The 19,228-nt window shown below is 42.4% G+C and overlaps 1 protein-coding gene across 2 annotated transcripts in view; it reads left to right on the top strand.

Moving 5' to 3' along the window:
* Nucleotides 1-19,228, top strand: part of COL27A1 (collagen type XXVII alpha 1 chain) — a 540,002-nt gene that overhangs the window by 247,071 nt on the left and 273,703 nt on the right. For both annotated transcript variants that reach the window (XM_040324820.1, XM_040324819.1), the window contains exon 17: nt 19,112-19,165. In XM_040324820.1, coding sequence (XP_040180754.1) covers nt 19,112-19,165 — 54 coding nt within the window. The remainder of the gene's footprint in view (nt 1-19,111; nt 19,166-19,228) is intronic.

Here is a 19,228-nt window from a genome sequence, read left to right as displayed (position 1 = left end):
GCATCCAGAGCTTGATGTTCTTGTTCAAAAGCACATGAGAATTTTTGTGGCCTCTTGCGGTTTGTTTTCAGTCTTGCTTTCCCTCTAATCTTTGTCTTGCGGCAAAGCCCAAGTATAAAATGGTCCCCTTTTCCTTCATGTACCTGCTTCTAAAGTCTGAAAACAACATAGAGTAACTTGTCCTCTAATACCCAATCATTGTGGTTTAGGGAACCATTAGGTGCTTATTCATGATAAAAAAAACTGTCATTTTGATTTTTTTTTTTCTGAGCCTTGTTTATATCGTTATTTTACTGTATTAAGGTATTTTGTGATAAGAATTTATATAATTTTATTTACTTTTTATTATGCTAGCATATGAAAACACACTATATGGCCTAGAGGTTTGTTGACACTTGACCATCACATCTGAGTTTGATGGACATTACATATCAAAACTATAGGTACCATTATTATGGAATAGGCCTGTACCTACAACATCCTCCACTCTTCTGGCAATGCTTTTGACAAGATTTTGGAATGTCTGTGAAAATGTGTGCCCAGTAAGACAAGAGTACTGTACTGTGAGAGGAGGTACCAGTGTTGGAACAAAGACCTGGCTTGTATTCCAGTTCATCTCAAAAGTTTTTTAGTGTTGAGGTTAGGGCTCTGTGCAGGCCACTTGAGTCCTGCACTCAAAACTCATCAAAGCATGTCTTCATGGATCTCATTTTTAAGCAGAGCTCCACCCAATAGGTTAAGCTCCACTTGTTTACCTATTCCACCCCTTCGCTGCCACATTTGCCAACTTTTGGGGGGGGGAGCGGGTACCTGGTTTTGACAGGTACCTGCTCCCACTTCTGGCTCAGCTCGCCACGGCGAACCTAACTGTATTTTCAGCCCCCTCCTCCTCCTGCCCCCTGCCGCCCGGCCATTCACAAATCGCATCGATCTTCACGCATGCACAGTAGGAAACTGGCTGTGGAGACTCAAGTCTTCACTGCTGGTTTCCCTTAGTTGAGATGGCAGCCGCAGCACCAGATAACTGAAAAATCGGCTAGGGTAAAGACACAGCTGTATTCGTGGACAGTATTTATAGCCATTGACTTAATTTTTTCTGAAAGAGCCTGGAGCTCCGCTTTGTGCAGGGGCAAAGTCGTTGCTGAAACAGGAAATAGCCTTTCCAGGCTGTTTTCACAAGGCTGGAAGTGCATATTGTCTGTAATTTTTTTGTATGCTATTTAACGATACCCTTTGCTAGAAACATCTAAGCCCAATTTCGATGGTTGTCTGCAAACTTTTGTTCCCTCATTCATGTTTGTAAACTTCAGCTTGCACTATTGAGCTCTGTAAACACAAGGCGGTTTTTCAACACTGTATCAAAAAAATGCATAAACCTGTGAAAAGGAGCATAGAGCTTCACCTGCTGGAAGAAGACGGCTGCAATCTGATATACATAACCTCTCCTCTTCCTTTGTTATACATTTTCAAAAAGGATGACATAATGGGGAAACCTCTGGCTTTTTACCACTTGAACCCACCACTGCAACTTTTGTGACTTATCTCATCAAAATTGTACAAGTACTGCTCAGAACTTCTTCCCCCTTTTCACTGAGAAAACCCAAGTCCCACAGAAGACTTCCCAAAATGTTGAGAAAATGGTGCTCCTGTTAGTGCAGTCTAGGGAAGCCTTAAATTAATAAAGTTTTAGAAGAACTTGATACTGAGGGCTGAACTGGGCTGGCTGCCTACAGTCACCCTTTTTTATGCACATGTTTGATCATCTGTAATACTTTATATGCAGTGTTGTAACTCATGGGTCTACCTTCCCCTCCCTCCTGTCCCGATGGTTGTGTACAGTGTTTCAGTCAAGCAGAGTGAGCATGAATGAAAAGTAACTGTGCTGTAGACCCTCTTTAGAAAACCCATAAGGCTTTATCAATCCTGTGTTATGGACACTCCCTGCAAAAACATTTATTTGTAAAATATACATTTTGTGGAGCTCCCGGGTAGGGATAATTGTTGATCTCTTGCATATGGCAGTGCTCCGGTCTAATCGGCACTGTTACATGGGGGCAGTGACATCATCATTCAATGTATCCTTTGACACTGGTGCTCACCCAGAGTGGATTCCTGTAGTCGAGATCAGAACTGTTCTGTTCGACAAGGGAACATGATTAAAAATTGTCGACTAACCAGTGCCTGCATCCAGTCAGAAGAACTCTGACAACTGACAGGGCCTAGAATCTATTAGGTCGTGTTCACACATATGCAAATTGAATGCAGGTTTGCTTGCATCCGATTCGAATGACAGGAGTGTGTACCTGGCTGTCAATGAAGCCGGTTCACACAACTTCGGGGCGGCTGCGGTCCACATTTAAAAAGGGTACTGTGTGTCATTGGTTCCAATTCAGGTTCAAATTTTGACCCGATTCCCACCTGAATTGGTGAACAGGGACACACTGGAATTCATGTTGTGAGCTGTGGCTGCAGCATATGTGGAGTTAGATTCCTTTCATTTAGTCTGCAGGCTGAACGAAACCTATATGTGTATGGCCAGCTTAAGGCGATGGTGATGTTTCAAAAGCTGCTAACCCAAATCTCATAAAAATGCACTATACCGAAAGAGTGCGTTCTTGTGAAATTTGAGTTTGGGCCCTCAACTTTCCCAGGATCCGACAGGAAAACTGAGTGACATCAAGGGTGCCTAGGCCTCTTTTTTTCTGTATTTTAGTTTTTTTATCAAGAGTGCAAGGCTACTAAGTGGGGATACCATGGGGCAGATCCACAAAAGCATTACGCCGGCGTGTCTATTGATACGCCGGCGTAATTTTTAATTTCCTGTGTCGTATCTTTGTTTTGTACCTACAAAACAAGATACGACGGCATCTCGGCTAGATCCGACAGGCGTACGTCTTAGTACGCCGTCGGATCTAAGCTGCAATTTTTCGTCACTGTGATACCCCCACGGACGGCGCATGCGCAGTTAAAAAAAACGTTGTTTACGTCGGGTCACAACGTATTTACATAACACGCCCACATTACATCCATTTGAATCCCACGTCCTTACGCCGCCAAAGATACACTACGTCGCCGTAACTTACGTGCAAATTCTTTGAGGATTCGAATAAAAAAAATAAGTTACGGCGGCGTAGTGTATCTTAGATACGCTGCGCCCAGCGGAGAGAAGCGCCGCTCTACGTGGATCTGCCCCCATGTATTTTGCAAGGCGTGATTTAAGTCAAATGAAAAAGGTGAGGCAGTCTGTAACTTAAATTATGTCTTGGCTCATACACAGCCAATTGAAATTGCTTTTGTTTCTTTTAACGTGAGCTAGAGAGGACAATGTATGGTATCTGCATGCTGTAGGTAATTACTCACACTCTTGTTTCAAATTTTTTTTTTATACACAAGGCCCATAATGATCAAAACATTTCAAGATGTTCCTCTTGGAAGAAATTTTCGCTGACTTGCTGTTTGTGATTTAAGGCAATATTTACTTTGCCTAATATATAATTCCAGGAAGAAATACTAAACACCCAAGAAGTCAGCTCATTTCATCTTCCAACCTGCAGTGGGAAAATGACAGCTAGATTCTAATTGGTAGCAGTGATTGGCATTTTCATTTTTTGCCATGATCATGTATTAAAATGTCAGCTAGTCTCTTGTATCATGTCTAGAGATAGTAACAGGACTGTAGTATTTTATAAAAAAAATAAAAATACATTACTGTGCAAAAGTTTTAGGCAGGTGTGAAAAATTCTGTAAATTAAGAATGCTTGCAGAAAAATAATAATAGTTAATTTTTCTCAATGAACAAAACGGAAAGTAAATAAACAGAAGAGAAATCCAAGTCAAATGAACAATTGTTGTGACCACTCTTTGCTGGTCAAAACCGCATCAATTCTTCCAGGTACACTTATGCCGCAGACACACGATCGTTTTTTGGCATGAAAAAAAACAACGTTTTTCAGCATGTCCAAAAAACAAAGTTTTTCCAACTTCATCATTAAAAACGATGTTGCCCCACACACCATTGTTTTTGAAAAATGATAAACAAAGTGCGGTGACGTACACCACGTACGACGGCACTCTAAAGGGGAAGTTCTATTCGCCTTTGGGCTGCTTTTACCTGATTCCTTGTTAGTAAAAGACGTTTCGCGCTTTTTTGTCTGTTACAGCGTGATCATTGTGCTTACTCCATTACGAATGGTAGTTTTACCTGAACGAGCGCTCCCATCTCATAACTTGCTTCTGGGCATGCGCGGGTTTAAAACGTTGTTTTTGCCCACACACGATTATTTTTAACAACACGAAAAACGACATTTTAAAAAATGATGTGAAAAAATGCAGCATGTTCTAAAAAAATTTTTTGCCATTTTTCAGAAGCCGAAAAACGATGTGAAGCCCACACACGATCATTTTAAATGAAAACTTTGTTTTTTTTTCATGCCGAAAAACGATCATGTGTACGCGGCACCATGCCGCGTACACACGATAATTTTTCGGCATTAAAAAACAAAGTTTTTAGAAAATGTAATTTAAAATGATCGTGTGTGGGCTTCACATCATTTTTCGGGTTCTGAAAAACGACAATATATATATTTTTTGAACATGCTGCATTTTTTAACGACGTTTTAAACGTTGTCGTTTTTCGGGTTGTAAAAAATTATCGTGTGTGGGCTAAAACAACGTTAAAAACCCACGCATGCTTAGAAGCAAGTTATGAGACTGGAGCGCTCGTTCTGGTAAAACTACCGTTCATAATGGAGTAAGCACATTCATCACGCTGTAACAGACAGAAAAGCGCGAATCATATTTTACTAACACAAAATCAGCTAAAGCAGCCCCAAGGGTGGCGTCATCCGCATTTTTTTAAAACGATCGTGTGTGGGCAACGTCGTTTTAATGATGAAGTTGGAAAAAAAGTTTTTTCTACGTGCCGAAAAACGTCGTTTTTTTCATGCAGAAAAATGATCGTGTATACGCGGCATTACACACAGTTTTTGAAGGGAGTCGGCCGGCAGGTCGTTCCAAACATCCTGGGAGAAATAACCACAGATCTTCTGTAAATGTAGGCTGCCTCATATCATTCTGTCTCTTCATGTAATTTCAGACAGACTCAATGATGTTGAGGTCAGGGCTCTGGGGGGGGGGGGGGGGGGGACCATGACTTCCAGGACTCCTTGTTCTTCTTTACACTGAAGATAGATCTTAATGACGTTGGCTGTATGTTTGGGATCATTGTCTTGTTGTCCTGCTGCAGAATAAATTTGTGACCAATTACACACCTCCCTGATGATATGACATGATGGATAAGTGTCTGCTTGTATTTCTCAGCATTAAAGACACCATTGTTCCTCTACAAATCTTCAACTCAATTTGCAGAAATGCAGCCCCTAACTTGCAACGAGCCTCCACATTATTCCACATGCTTCACTGTTACCTGCAGAAACTCATTATTGTACCATCCTCCAGCAAACAAACTGCCTTCTGCTACAGCCAAATATCTCACATTTTGACTCGTTGGTCCACTTGCTGCCATTTTTCTGCACCCCATTTCTTATGGTTTCATGCATACAGTGAGGAAAATAATTAATTGATCCCCTGCAGATTTTGTGAGTTTGCCTACAACAAAGAAATTAAGGGTCTATCATTTTTATCATAGGTGTATTTTTTATAAAAAAAAAGCGGCATGGGTTCCCCCTCCAAGAGCATACCAGACCCTTCAATCTGGTATGGAGTTTAAGGGGTACCCCCTACGCCGCAAAAATGGTGTGGGGTCCCCCCCAAGTCCATACCAGACCCTTCTATGAGCACGCAGGCCGGCCAGTCAGGAAAGGGTGTGGGGATGAGCAAGCGCCCCCCTCCTGAACCGTACAAGGCTGCCTCAACATGGGGGTGGGTGCTTTGGGGCAGGGGGCCCTGTGCCCCCCACCCCAAAGCACCTTGTCCCCATGTTGATGAGGACAAGGGCCTCTTCCCAACAACCCTGGCCGTTGGTTGTCGGGGGCTGCGGGTGGGGGGCTTATCGGAATCTGGGAGCCCCCTTTAATAAGGGGACCCCCAGATCCTGGCCCCTCACCCTATGTGAATGAGTATGGGGTACATTGTACCCCTACCCATTCACCTGGAAAAAAAGTGTCAAAAATAAAACACACTACACAGGTTTTTAAAGTAATTTATTAATAAGCAGCTCCAGGGGTCTCTTCTGATTTATTTTCCCCTCTCCTGCTCTTCGCCGCTCTCTCTGGTTCTTTTCTCTCTGTCCAGTGCCTTCTGCCGTGTCTCCTCCGCTATCTTCTGTTCTTTAGCCTGTTCTTTTGCTTGCTCTTGCCCGGTCTTCTCCGTTGTCTTTTTCCCTCTTCTTCGTGTGCCACTACTTATATTGGCAGGAAGGGGGTGTTCCCCCAAAACATGTCAGCTATACCCTGTGATATGGTCCTGCACATGTCCATGCACTGTGTGTGTTTTATAAGGCTCATTGAGAGTTTTACTTTGTGAGTACCCACTTTTTGTGTGTTTTTTTTTTTTTTTTTAATTCATTAAATTATCATTGTTAATGCACTAGGTGTACGCGCCTTCCATTTCATCCACCCAATCTTGGGATACCATTTTTCCTGTTCCCTTCTACTTCAAAAGACCCCTTAGCGCTGGAAGTGACTGTGTTTTTTACATATACAGGCCCATCTGAAGTTTTCCAGTGAACATCTAAATGATTCAGAGACAGATTGGGAGAAAGTGCTGTGGTCAGAGGAGACCAAAATTGAGCTCTTTTGCATTAACTCGACTTAGCATGCTTAGAGGAAGAAAAAAGCCAACTATGACCTGAAGAACACTATCCCTACAGTTAAGCACGGAGGTGGAAACCTTATGCTTTGGGGTTGTTTCTCTGCTAAAAATACAGGCTGACTTTTATTTTATTTTTAAAGTGTATTTTGTGCGTGTACTCGAGAGAGGAGCCGGACTGCAGGAGTTGGGAGTAGGCAGGCCTCCCCCAGAGGCAATCTGCCACCTTTCTCCATGCCCCGGGTGGCAATGGCAGGTGTGTGAGGGGGTCCTCCCACACAGCCCACCCTACCTGCTCCGGTTTGAAGCCCAACGGGGCAGAGGGACTCCCTATAAGGGAGTGAGAGGATTTGCCCGCTCAACCAGCCCCGTTAGTCCTTTGCCTCTCTTTTTTAGAGACCGCGTGGTCAAAGTGCATGCATGTTAATCCAATTTCGAGTACATGTAAGTGTGGTGTTTTTTTGTGGGAGGGGGGTGGGCTAACTAAGCGCAGGCTTACCTCGCATAGCACACCCACCAGGAGCCGGGCTGAGACCACCAAACTCAATTCACATGTAGCCGAGACCGGATCCGAACCCCTAGCTGCAGAGGTGAATGGCTTATCAGCGCAGTGCCAATCGCGTTGAGCCACCGCAGCTCCTAATACAGGCTGACTTTTCTGCATTGAGGGTCCAATAGACGGGGGCCATGTATTGTAAAATCTTGGATGAGAATCTTCTTCCTTTAGCCAGAACACTGAGGATGGGTCGTGGATGTATCTTGCAGCATTGACCCAAAACATACTGCCAAGGCAACAAAGAAGTGGCTCATGAAGAAGCACATTAAGATCATGGAGTGGCTTAGCCAGTCTCCATACCTCAATCCTATAGAAAATGTATATAGGGAGCTGAAGCTTCGAGTTACCAAGCGAACAGCCAAGAAACCCTAAGGATTTAGGGAAGTCCTGTAAAGAAGAGTGGACCAAAATCTATCCAGATGTGTGCAAACCTGGTAACTAACTACAAGAAACGTCTTACCTCTGTGCTTGCCAACAATGATTTTTCCAACAAGTACTAAGGGAGTAATCCACAAAGATCCGGCGTAACGTAAATTTTACCATTTAAGTTACACTGCCTTAAAATTTCTACCTAAGTGCCCGATCCACAAAGCACTTACCTAGAAATTTTTGGCTGTGTAACTTAAATTCCGCTGGCGCAAGGCGTTCCTCTTTTCATGGGGGCGATTCCCATTTAAATTAGGCGGGCTCCCGCGCCGGCCGTACTGCGCATGCTCGTGACGTCAATAAAGTTGCGTCGGGGAAAAAAAAAGATACGGCGAAAAAAAAAAAAATTCAAAACAAAAAAAAAAACGCGTCGCTGGACAGAAGGGTCTGCTTTTACATGGTGTAAACAGTTTACACTTTGTAAAAGCAGCCCTAATTTTGCGTTTGCAAACTAAAACTTACGGAGAAAAAACGAAGCATAAAAGCTTTGTGGATCTCCGTAAGTGCTAATTTGCATACCCGAGGCGGCATTTCGACACGAAATGCCCCCAGCGGCGGATGCGGTACTGCATCCTAAGATCCGGCAGTGTAAGTCCCTTACACATGTCGGATCTTCTGCCTAACTATGGAAAACTGATTCTGTGGATCAGTTCCATAGTTAGACACAGAGATACGACGGCGTAACAGCAGTTACGACGGCGTATCCCTTTTGAGGATCTGGCCCTAAGTCATGTTTTGCTTGGGGATCAAATACATATTTTACTCACTGAACTGCAACTCAATTTATAACATTTGTATCATGTTTTTTTTAAGGATTTTTGGTTGATATTCGGTCTCTATCACTTAAAATACAGCTTTGATAAAAAAATATATAGACCCTTCATTTCTTTTTAAGTCGGCCAACTTCCAAACTGTGCAGGGAATCAAATTAATATTTTCCCCACTGTAGTTGAATCTTTTAACCTTGTTTTCACGTTCGAGGCTTTTTGGCCAGAATTACTCCATGAAGACCACTTCTGGCCAGACTTCTTCGGATGGTAGATGTGTGTGCCTGGGTCCCACTGCTTTCTGCCAGTTCTGGGCTGATGGCACTGCTTGGCATCTTCTGATGTTGAAGGGAAGTAAGCATGATCATCATTCATCTGCTGCATTAAGTTTCCTTGGCTGGCCACTGCGCCTATGGTCCTTTAAAGCTGCCCAATTCTTTGTGCTTCTTCAAAAGAGCTTGAACAGCCTATCTAAAAACCCCAGTCTGCTTTGAAACCTTTGCCTGGGAGAAACCTTGCTAATTCAGTATAACTACCTTGTGTCTTGTTGCTATTCTCAGGCTTGTGTTGGTATATGACCTGTGACATGAAACTGTCTTCCACAACCTCACCATAGTAACAGATTGGATGTTTCTCACTTAGTTTTAAGCCTCCTACACAACAGTTTCTGTTTCAGATTCTGTTTCAACCTATATATGCAATTGATGATTATTAGCATCTGCTTAGTATAATTGGTTGATCAAACACCTGACTCCAATCCTACAATATCCCTGACTTTGTGCAAGTGTAAGAATTGGTGCTGGCTTGAAGCCAAAGGGTAGTCACACCAAATATTGATTTGCTTTAGATTTTTCATGGCTGTTGCATCTTATATTTCTGACAGAGAGTTTTGGAATCCTTGGGATCCTTACCTTACGCCAGTCGGATCTTAGGCTAATTTTGGCGTATCTTGCTTTCTGAATACAGAAAAAAGATACGCCAGAGTAAATCAATGCTGAATCTATCCCTGTATATATAAGCGCAGGTAAAAATAAAATAACATTTGTTAAGTAAAATATTGATTCATGAGAAACAGGGACTTTCAGTTGTTAAAGTGTATTTAAAATGTAATTTGTGTATTGTACTTCACAGGTCAGGTGCCAAAGCTACTCAAAGTTTTAAACACTCCCTCATATAGGCCTTCCTACCATGTGGTCCTCATTTTTTTGCTAGCGCCTGAATGTGAGGAATGCATCTCCATATGAGGAAGAAAGAATATAGGAATTCTATCAAATCTCCTAATTGCCCCAAGCCACTACAGCAATGGATGTCAGTTTCTGGATCAGTGCCCCCCAGTTTAGGACTGTATCCAGACCCCACACACAAAAGAGGAGCAAGGCTGGCCTGTAAGCTGTATTTGAATCCTTTAAGATCCTCCATTCATTGAGGGGGGGCGCCTTTATTTGAAGACTGGAAACATCCAGAAAAACATACGTTTCTTCTAAGCGCTTTGTACAAGAATACCCTCTGGACAAAGAATTTTACAAACAATAGGTTGTTCCTGAGGTAGATCCAGCTATCTTATGTCTCAATAAATTAATAAATCATGGTACCAGCTAAGGACTTGCCTACTTTTAGAGATCTGGTTGAAAAGCGTTTTGAGACCTTGCTCAAGGCTTCATTCTTCTTAACCGCTCAGTCTATTGTGGTGGCCATGATGGTTTGTCTGGCTCTTATGTCACAGTCCAGGCATCTTGAAGATAATCTCTCCCCCCCAACCTTCAGTTGGATCCCTTTCCAGCACTCTTCCACTACTGCGTGGATAATATGAGTGACATGCTTCATAATTTTTTACGTCTACAGGACCAGCCTGTAAAAAAAACTGGAATGAATGCCATTATGCCATTTGAAGGGGAACTTCTGTTTGGGGAACCATTGGATGCATACATCAGGAAGGTCGTGGGTGGGAAAAAAACACTTCTTGTCACTTAAATGAAGATGAGGACCTCCTCTGGCAAACAGGTTTCCCCTCAGATAGTCATCCTTTTTCTTGTCTGCAGGCTTCTATATCCAAGACTTAATCAGACAATTCCTTTTGTTGTAAGTCCTGGTCCTGACTCTCTAAGTTGGATTCCAAGTCGTCTTCATAAAAAAGGGGTGCCCCCACTGGAGGTATGCTGATCTTTGCAAACATCTGGTACTATGACATCCCAGGTTCATGGGTCCAAAGAGGAAATACAAGTGCATTATTTGAATCATAGGCTTCCTTGCCTGTGATAGCTGCTTTGTAAGACCGGTGGCCACTATGCTATGTATTTCTCTGGCCACAAGTCTTACCTCTGCCTAACTGTAGTTTCTTACTGCAAACAGTGGCCAAATTGGCAAAAAAGGGCTTGGTTCTCGGACATCCTTCACATGCTGGTGCAACCACCCTGGCCCCTTCTCGGCTGTTCAGGTCTTCTATCTCAAGGCCTCATGCATCATCTATCTTCATGGTTGCTTGCTTTTTAACTGCTTCTGGATCGCTCACTGCACATATACTGCAGCAGGATGGCCCGGTTTACCAATTCTAAAGCTGGCCATATTTGGAGTGATTTTCTTGCCCGAGATTCAACCGTCTATGTCTGGCTTTATATGTGGTGGCTACATTTATTATCTTTTTATAACTATCAGCATTGCAATCAGCTTTCCCAGTTCACCATGGACTACAGAACTCAACCTTCCTCCCCTTCCCACATTCGTTACAGAGATGAGAAGGATGGGTGCTGTAGTCTTAACACACTGTCTGTCCTAGGCTGACAACGCTGTTCCCTATTTATATTTGTAAATAGAACATTCTAATGAGAAAATTGTGTGGTAAAGAAACAAATGCATCCTCTATCATTGGTCCGTTTCTGTTACTGAAGCAGAATTTAGTTGTGGGGGGCTTTCTATAACAGTTTTCTTGTTTCCCTTGATAAATGCCTTAGTTTGGAGTTGATTACTGTCTCCTAGTATTCCACATTCAGCTAATGCTTCTGGCTCTCATTGGCGTTTTCCTATCTCAAGGACCTTGGCCTGTGTTCCTGTGTAATGCTGTTCATCTCTCATCTAGTAGCAGTAATAGAGAAAGTCTCTGTAATTTCAGCCTTGCAGAGTTCTGCACTTGAAGTAGCTGCCAATAAAGAGGAGGAGGGGAACTAGGAGCATTTAATCTGGTTTTTCCCCTCTTAACCATGAATCATGTCTTGGTTGCTTACTCGCAATTGGAGACAAATGTGAGACAGAATTAAACAAGAAAAATGTAGCATGGAGAATTATAACATACTGGAATGACATGTTCAGACATCTGCTGATCAGCTAATTGTGAAGGGAGTGAGAATTGGAATACTGTGCTAAAAAGAAGCTAATCAATGCCAACGTACTTTTTGGTGTTCATCATACTCATTCATTTTTCTTACTTTCGATTTTTGATTCTAATAATCGACAACATGGATACATTGATTTACCCAACAGTGTATCTAAACTCAAGAACAATATTGTAATATATTGTAGCCTACCTGCCCTAAAACTTCACTTTTTTGTGCCATTTTGGAACATTCCATATTCAACAGCTGTTAATACTCTAGACTGCCATGTCTATATGAAAATGTAATGTCCCCCTCTTTTTGACTGTGACAATTCTAACTTGAGCTCCAAGATAACTAGGAACATTGAAATATTTTAGATTGGGAGTAATGGTTATTTAATTTGTTTGCCTGAGAAAATAGGTAATACTGTTTATAGATACATCTATCAAATTAACTTTACAAACATTTGCCAAAAGGGTTTATTCACATCATATGCGTTGGGCTGTGTTGGTCAACCTAATCGCAGTGCATGGACAAAGCAAAAAGCCTTGTTCAATATTGTGTCCGTACACACTAACATCCTACATTGGTGTACTCTCAAAAAAAATTACGCAGGCAAGATAGGGTAGCAAGAGGCAGAAATATCCCCATGAACAATAAGCAAGGAAATAATCTTTTTGTCACTAGGAGAGTTACTTCATGTTGTGTTGTGGACAGCCACCAACCCTTACATCTATAGTTTTCCAGTTGAGATTAGAGAAGGTAAGTAGGCACTGGAATGTTCCCGGGATGTTCGTTCTTCTTACATACAGCAAGGGAAAAAAGCATTGAAAAAAAGTTATAAATTGATTTGCATTTTAATGAGTGAAATAAGTATTTGACCCCTTCGTAAAACACTACTTGGTACTTAGTGACAAAACCCTTGTTGGAAAATGGAGGTCAGATGTTTCTTGTAGTTGGCCACCAGGTTTGCACACATCTCAGGAGGAATTTTTTCCCACTCTTCTTTGCAGATCCTCTCCAAGTCATTAAGGTTTCAAGGCTGACGTTTGGTAACCCGAACCTTCAGCTTCCTCCACATATTTTCTATGGGATTAAAGGAGTTGTAAAGGCAGGTTTATCTTAATGCAATCTATGCATTAAGATACATTTTTTTTATAGCAGCCCCCCCCCCAGCACCCCTTAATTACTTACCTGAGCCCCACCTCTCTCCAGCGATGTTCACAAATGTCTAAGCCGTCTGTGATACTCCTCCTGCTCTGTGCAAAACCAGCTGAGGAGAGGAGGCAAGTATGCACAGAGGAGGCAAGTAGGACATGTTTCTTTTTTTTTTTAAAACAAGACTTTACAATCACTTTAAGGTATAGAGACTAGCTAGATCACTCCAGGACCTTAATGTGCTTCTTCTTGAGGCACTTCTTTATTGCCTTTAAAGCATAATGTTTCCACATCCATGTTTGATGGTGGGGATGGTGTTCTTGGGGTCATAGGCAGCATTCCTCCTCCTCCAAACACTGTGTGTTGAGTTGATGCTAAAGAGCTTGATTTTGATCACATCTGACCACAACACTTTCACCCAGTTCTCCTCTGAATCATTCAGATGTTCATTAGCAAACTTCAGACTGGCATTGTATGTTACCAAATGTTTTCTTGCTGACTATGGTCTCGGCTGCCTTGAGATCATTAGCGAGATTCTACTGTGTAGTTCTGAGCTGATTCCTCACCATTCCATAATCATTGAAACTCCATGAGATGAGATCTTACATGGAGCCCCAGACTGAGGGAGATTGACAGTTATTTAGTGTTTCTTCTGTTTGGGAATAATCAAACCAACTGTTGCCACCCTCTCACCAAGCTGCTTTGCAATGGTCTTGTAGCCCAGTGGTTCTCAAACCTGTCCTCAAGTACCCCCAACAAGCCATGTTTTGGGAATTTCTCTTAGATAAAATAGCTGTCCAAAATACCAAGCCATTGACTGATTTAAAGCACCTGTGCAAGATAAAGGAAAACCTGCCAAAAAAAGGCCCATTGGGGGTACTTGAGGACAGGGTTGAGAACCACTGTTGTAGCCCATTCCAGCCTTGTGTAGGTCTACAATCTTGTCCCTGGTTTATTTTGTGGACAGTTGTCTTTTATACAGCTAACAAGCTGACTCCTTTATGAGAGTGCTTCTAATCTCAGCTCGTTACCTATATAGAAGACACCTGGGAGCCAGAAATATTGCAGAGGATCAAATACTTATGTCACTCATTAAAATGCAAATCCATTTATAACTTTTTTCAAATGCATTTTTCTAAATATTTTTCTTGTTTTGTCTCTTACTGTAAAATATATAAAAATGTATAGACTGATCCTTTCTTTGTCGGTGGACATTTGTACAAAAGACGAGAGGGCTTCCCCTAAACCTCCTGTTCAATACCCCCTGGAGTTGGTGAGAGGGTGTGGCAGGATGAGGAGTGGCACAGGTGCCTGTGGTAAGTCCTCACACCGTTAGCGTCCAGATGATAGTCTAGATATTGCTGTAATGTTGTGGATTCAGGATTGGAACATGTGCAGAATAGAGTCAGGCAGATTGAGCACTGGAACGTGATGCAGATACAGGAATCAAATCTGTAGTCAAAGTGAGCCAGAGTCTGCAACAGCTGGGCAGAAGAGGTACCATTTTAGAAGGCAGTTGCAGGGTCAATATCAGACAGGCAGAGGGAAGTACAAATACAGCTGGCAGAGAACAGAGTCGGAACATAAGTCAAGGTCAGCAACAGGAGATCAGAATCAAGTGGAGTCGGGAGACAAGCCGGTTCTCAGCACAGGATAAACAGGATGCAGGTCTCATCACAGATCATTGAAGCTGATGACCAGTCAGCAATTCCATTTAGTTACAGTATGTTATGCCGAAAGCCAGTGCCAGATGTGCACGCCAGTTCACTCTAATGCACATTAAAGAACACACCCGGGAATACACGCTCGGCCCTCAGCCCTGGTCCTCGAACTGCTCCATGCACATGTGTAGATCCTGGGGCATGGCCATGAACATGATCTTCCTGGTTTTCGCCTCCCACTGCCAAAGATGGCACTTCTTTTGCTGCCTTCAGCATTTGGCCAAACTTAGTCTTGCATATTGGCTCCATCTACCTCACTTGTCTTCCATGTTGTTTTTCCAAGTGTTTGTGCAGCTCTTAGATTGGGTGACTTGTATGGCTTACTATGGCTTCAGTTTTTTCTGAGACACTGACCTGGAGCATATGAAAAAATAGTGCAACGCTAAAATATACACAATTGTATGTATAAACTAACTGTTTAGAGAACATATATAAAAAGTCCCAATTAGTGAAGGGTGAAGATCAGAAAATGACAGACGGAGGCACTGACCTGCAGCATGCATGCAAGTTGGAGAAAAGTAGAACTCCTGAGCTGAATAGTTGTTCTGGAATTTTAAAATGGGGAGATTAGCAATTGTAGCCTCCTTCTTCTTCTCCTTTTTTTTCTAAGTACAAGTTTCCCTTTAACTTGTTAATTGTCTGTCTGACCAAAGCATTGGGTTAAGGATTTTTCCCCTAGGTAATTTCCCTTCAGTCCAATATTTTCTAACTGAATATCATTCAGTGAGGTGTTTTGGTATTTATGAAAGGTTTTGGTTTGGCCGCTAATTTGCTCTTCAGCTAGCATCTCTTAATGAGCCCGAGTTCCCAATGGAATATTTGGTTTAGCTGAAAGTTACAAATCTCGAATGTATACCTTAAAAAGACTCCTCCTAAAACAAGCAGAACAGGTGCATATTTCTCTAAACCAATGGAAACGTACTATTGCATTGATGTTAAAGGGAAAATATTTTACTAGATAAAGAGAATGCCTTCTAAGTACATAAGCTCCATTGGCCAAGTCAGTAGAGAACCATATTTGTTGCTTTTAAGAACATAGTGGAATTGAGTAGGGTATTAGAACCACAGCCCACTAATTTCTAAACTCATTAATTGGTTGTTAAAATGTATTAAGAAAAATATTGTGCTTCCAGTGTAATTTTCTGCAGTTTGGTCATTGATCTCATCTGTGGAGAGAATGTATTTGTTTTTTCATGATGGCCTATCCATCAAGTGCTCATAACAGCCCAGTCACTAACCACAAAATATGCAGCTACACTGTACCTCTTATGTTGGGCACAAATAGTTTTCTTTGCCACCCGGTGTGAAATAGTGTATATGATCAGAGTTGCATTCTATTTGCACAAAGAAGCAAAAGAATGATAAAAGTGTAATGGTAAACTACCGAACACTGATGGTAGTTTTGGCCCTAACATTGAATGGTCACTACATATGTATATTATGGATTTTTTTTTGGTGAACTAAGAATTCAGAGTAATCTGTGTGTAACTATAGCTTACCTCCTTTACCCAGTTTTACAACATAATATTTGCCAGCCAGAAGCTTTCTTTCCTGTACAGAGTAGCAGAGGATCTTCTTTTGACTCTGATGAATCTCGGCACAAACAGAATTGAGGGACTGAGATCCAGAATTCATAGGGACCTAGGGACCAGTGTTGCCAACCTACCAGATTGAAATTTACTGGCACGACACCTGAAATTTACTGGCACAGCCACGTTTCTACTGGCATGTTACAAAATTACATTTTTAAGGTGCAAATTTCAGTATTTAGGCTACAAACAAGTACACTAGGCAAATAGCAATGTGATTTAAGGTAGATATTAAGGTAAAAAAAACATATTTTTGTTATTTTCGATATAATAAGGGAAAATTATTTAGTCACATCACCCCCTGCCTCCATCCCCCACTGCCACCAACACCCCCTGCCTTCGCCCCCCCTCTGCGGTGCCACAATCTCCCCCTGCCTCCAATCTCCCCCAGGCCCCCTGCCTCCAATGACCCCCTGCCTCCATCATCCCCTGCCTCCATCCCCCTCTGTGGTGCCACCAACAACCCATGTCTCCAATCACCCCCTGCCACTAACACCTCCTGCCTCCAATCTCCCCCTGCCTCCATCCCCCTCTGTGGTGCCACCGCAGCCACCATCACCCCCTGCCTCCAATCACCCCCTTCCTCCAATCTCCATGCGCAGTTCCAAGCCAATCTCAGCTATTTTTACTGGCACATTCCTGCAACCACGGACATTTGCGAACAGGGAAAAAAGTGCCCGTTTTTACGAACTGTCCGTAAAAATATGGACGGTTGGCAACACTGCTAGGGACATTCTGCATGAGCTTGTTTGGAGTTTCCTGACCAAATTGGCACTAGTGTGTAAGTGTGTGCACTTGTATGTCATAGAGCCATTAGCTTTTCAGCTCCTCTGGACCACAGACTGAGATGTATAGTTATTTCCAATGGTCTGTGGATTGTGGCTGCAGGGAAACAAAATAAATGTTTTTTACATTTCTGTCGTACAAACCTCTTTATCGAAAGGTGTTTTGGTGGAGTCTTCTGATTGAACAAAAGTATAACAAATAAAATTTACATTTTAGAATGTTGTTGTTCTTATATATTTATACACAGTATATGTGTGAATGTGTGTACAGATATAGTATTGTTGTACATTACACACGTTATATTCTGTTCTGATCTGCATGCTCTTCTGGTCTACAAGTCTTGTTTTTTTGTTCTTCACTTAACAGCGAACCTCCACAAACACACATACTAACCTTTTCGTTCATTCCCCCAACATTCTATTCAGCTATTATTATATCCCTGCATCCTGGGGGGGGCTGAGCAGGGGGGTGGGGTGGCAGTACTGAATTTTTGAGCCCTTTTAAGTGGTTGTAAAGGCAGAAGGTTTTTTAACTTCATGCATTCCATGCTTGAAGGATAAAACGTTTTCTGCGTGCAGCAGCCTCCCCGCAGCCCCCAATATGTACCTGAGCCCCCTTTCTTTTTTGTTCAATATATTTGCCTGAGCCCCCTTTCTATCCAGCGGTGTCCACAAGTGCCCTGGCTGACTGTGACTTTCCCTCTTAATTGGCTGAGACAGCAGCGGTGCCATTGACTCCCACTGCTGTCAGTCAGTTAGCCAATCGGGAGAGAGAGGGGGCAGGGCCGAACCGGGACTCCGTATCTGAATGGTCACACGGATCTGCAGCTCGACTTGGGTGCCCCCATAGCAAGCTGTTTGCTGTGGGGGCACTCAACAGAAGGGAGGGTTTAAGTATAACAGGTTTGTTATTTTTGGAGAGACTTTGGCTATCTTGGATGAATGTTTTACGTTCACTTACCCTTTAATATTCTTTCCTGTTCCTAAGGTTCCTAAATAGTTCGAATTTAAAATATACATATGCTCATGTGCCAAAAAAACAGAAAAGCTAACTTTGAAAGGGATATAAGCTCACTTGTTTACTTTTAGAAGTGCAAAATAGAAAATATGCAGCAGCGGATCCATTTGCTTGTCATGTGATCACATTGTAGAGAACAGGTTTAAGACTAGGTTCACGCCACAGCACGGAGCGGCTCACAGCGGCGGTCCAGTGCGTCCCTGTTTACTGTTTCAGGACTGATTTCAGCTCAAAGTTTTGGCTGAAGTCGGACCTGAATTGGACCAGAAGACTCACAGGACCCCTGTGTCATTTGCACTGGAGATGTGTGAGCCGGTCACAATCTCCTGACATGCGAATTGGATGCAGGGAAATCCAGCCTAAAATGTGAAAACGTCTAGTGGTCAAGGCCAGTATCGTGGGTTTGAGTGCTGTCAAGAAGTTGTTTATATTTTTTGTCATATCGTCAGTCCATAGTATAGTACAGTATAATTGATTGGTACAGTGACAATATCAAAACACATTTTGTAAAGCGCTTACCTATATGGGGTATAAAACTACTAGGAAACCTGCAGCCTGAATGTGCACCCTGAGGGACAAAATATCCCTTGAATTCCCTTTCTATCTGACAGCTCTGAAATACACAGGGGCAGGGGGAAATCTTACCATCCACAAAATCTTGACATATGTTCTATCCCCTCCCTAAATTTAGTTCTGACTTGGCAGTTTTAAATGTGGTTTTATCAAGCCTTTTCCCTTTTTTAATATGATTTCTTGCCTGTGATATGAACTTATTCTTCTGCCTAAACCGTTTTTACCCTCTTTGGGTTTGGTTGTGTTTGACAACTAATGCTTGCCCTTGTTATATGCTCATCTCTGTGTGTCTCTCCTAAGTATACTGTGTAAAAACTGAGCACTCATTAGATTTTGTTCCCACTGTGCTTCGAAATTACTGATGTGGAACATGAGCTGGTCTTGGTACGTTTGTCTCTCATTTTAATACACCTTGTAATTTATTTTGGTAATGTGCACTCAGGGCATTCAGGGACTCCCAGGGATACCCGGAGAAGTCGGATTTCAAGGTGATAAGGTGAGGATTTACATTATTTTCAGCACCTAAAGTCAGAAGCACAGTCTCTTTTCTTATAATGGT

The sequence above is a fragment of the Rana temporaria genome, chromosome 9 (assembly GCF_905171775.1).
Source record: "Rana temporaria chromosome 9, aRanTem1.1, whole genome shotgun sequence".
In the NCBI taxonomy this organism is placed as follows: Eukaryota; Metazoa; Chordata; class Amphibia; order Anura; family Ranidae; genus Rana; species Rana temporaria.
The sequence above is the reverse complement of the archived record's forward strand: the minus strand, read 5'-3'. Positions and strand labels throughout refer to the sequence as shown.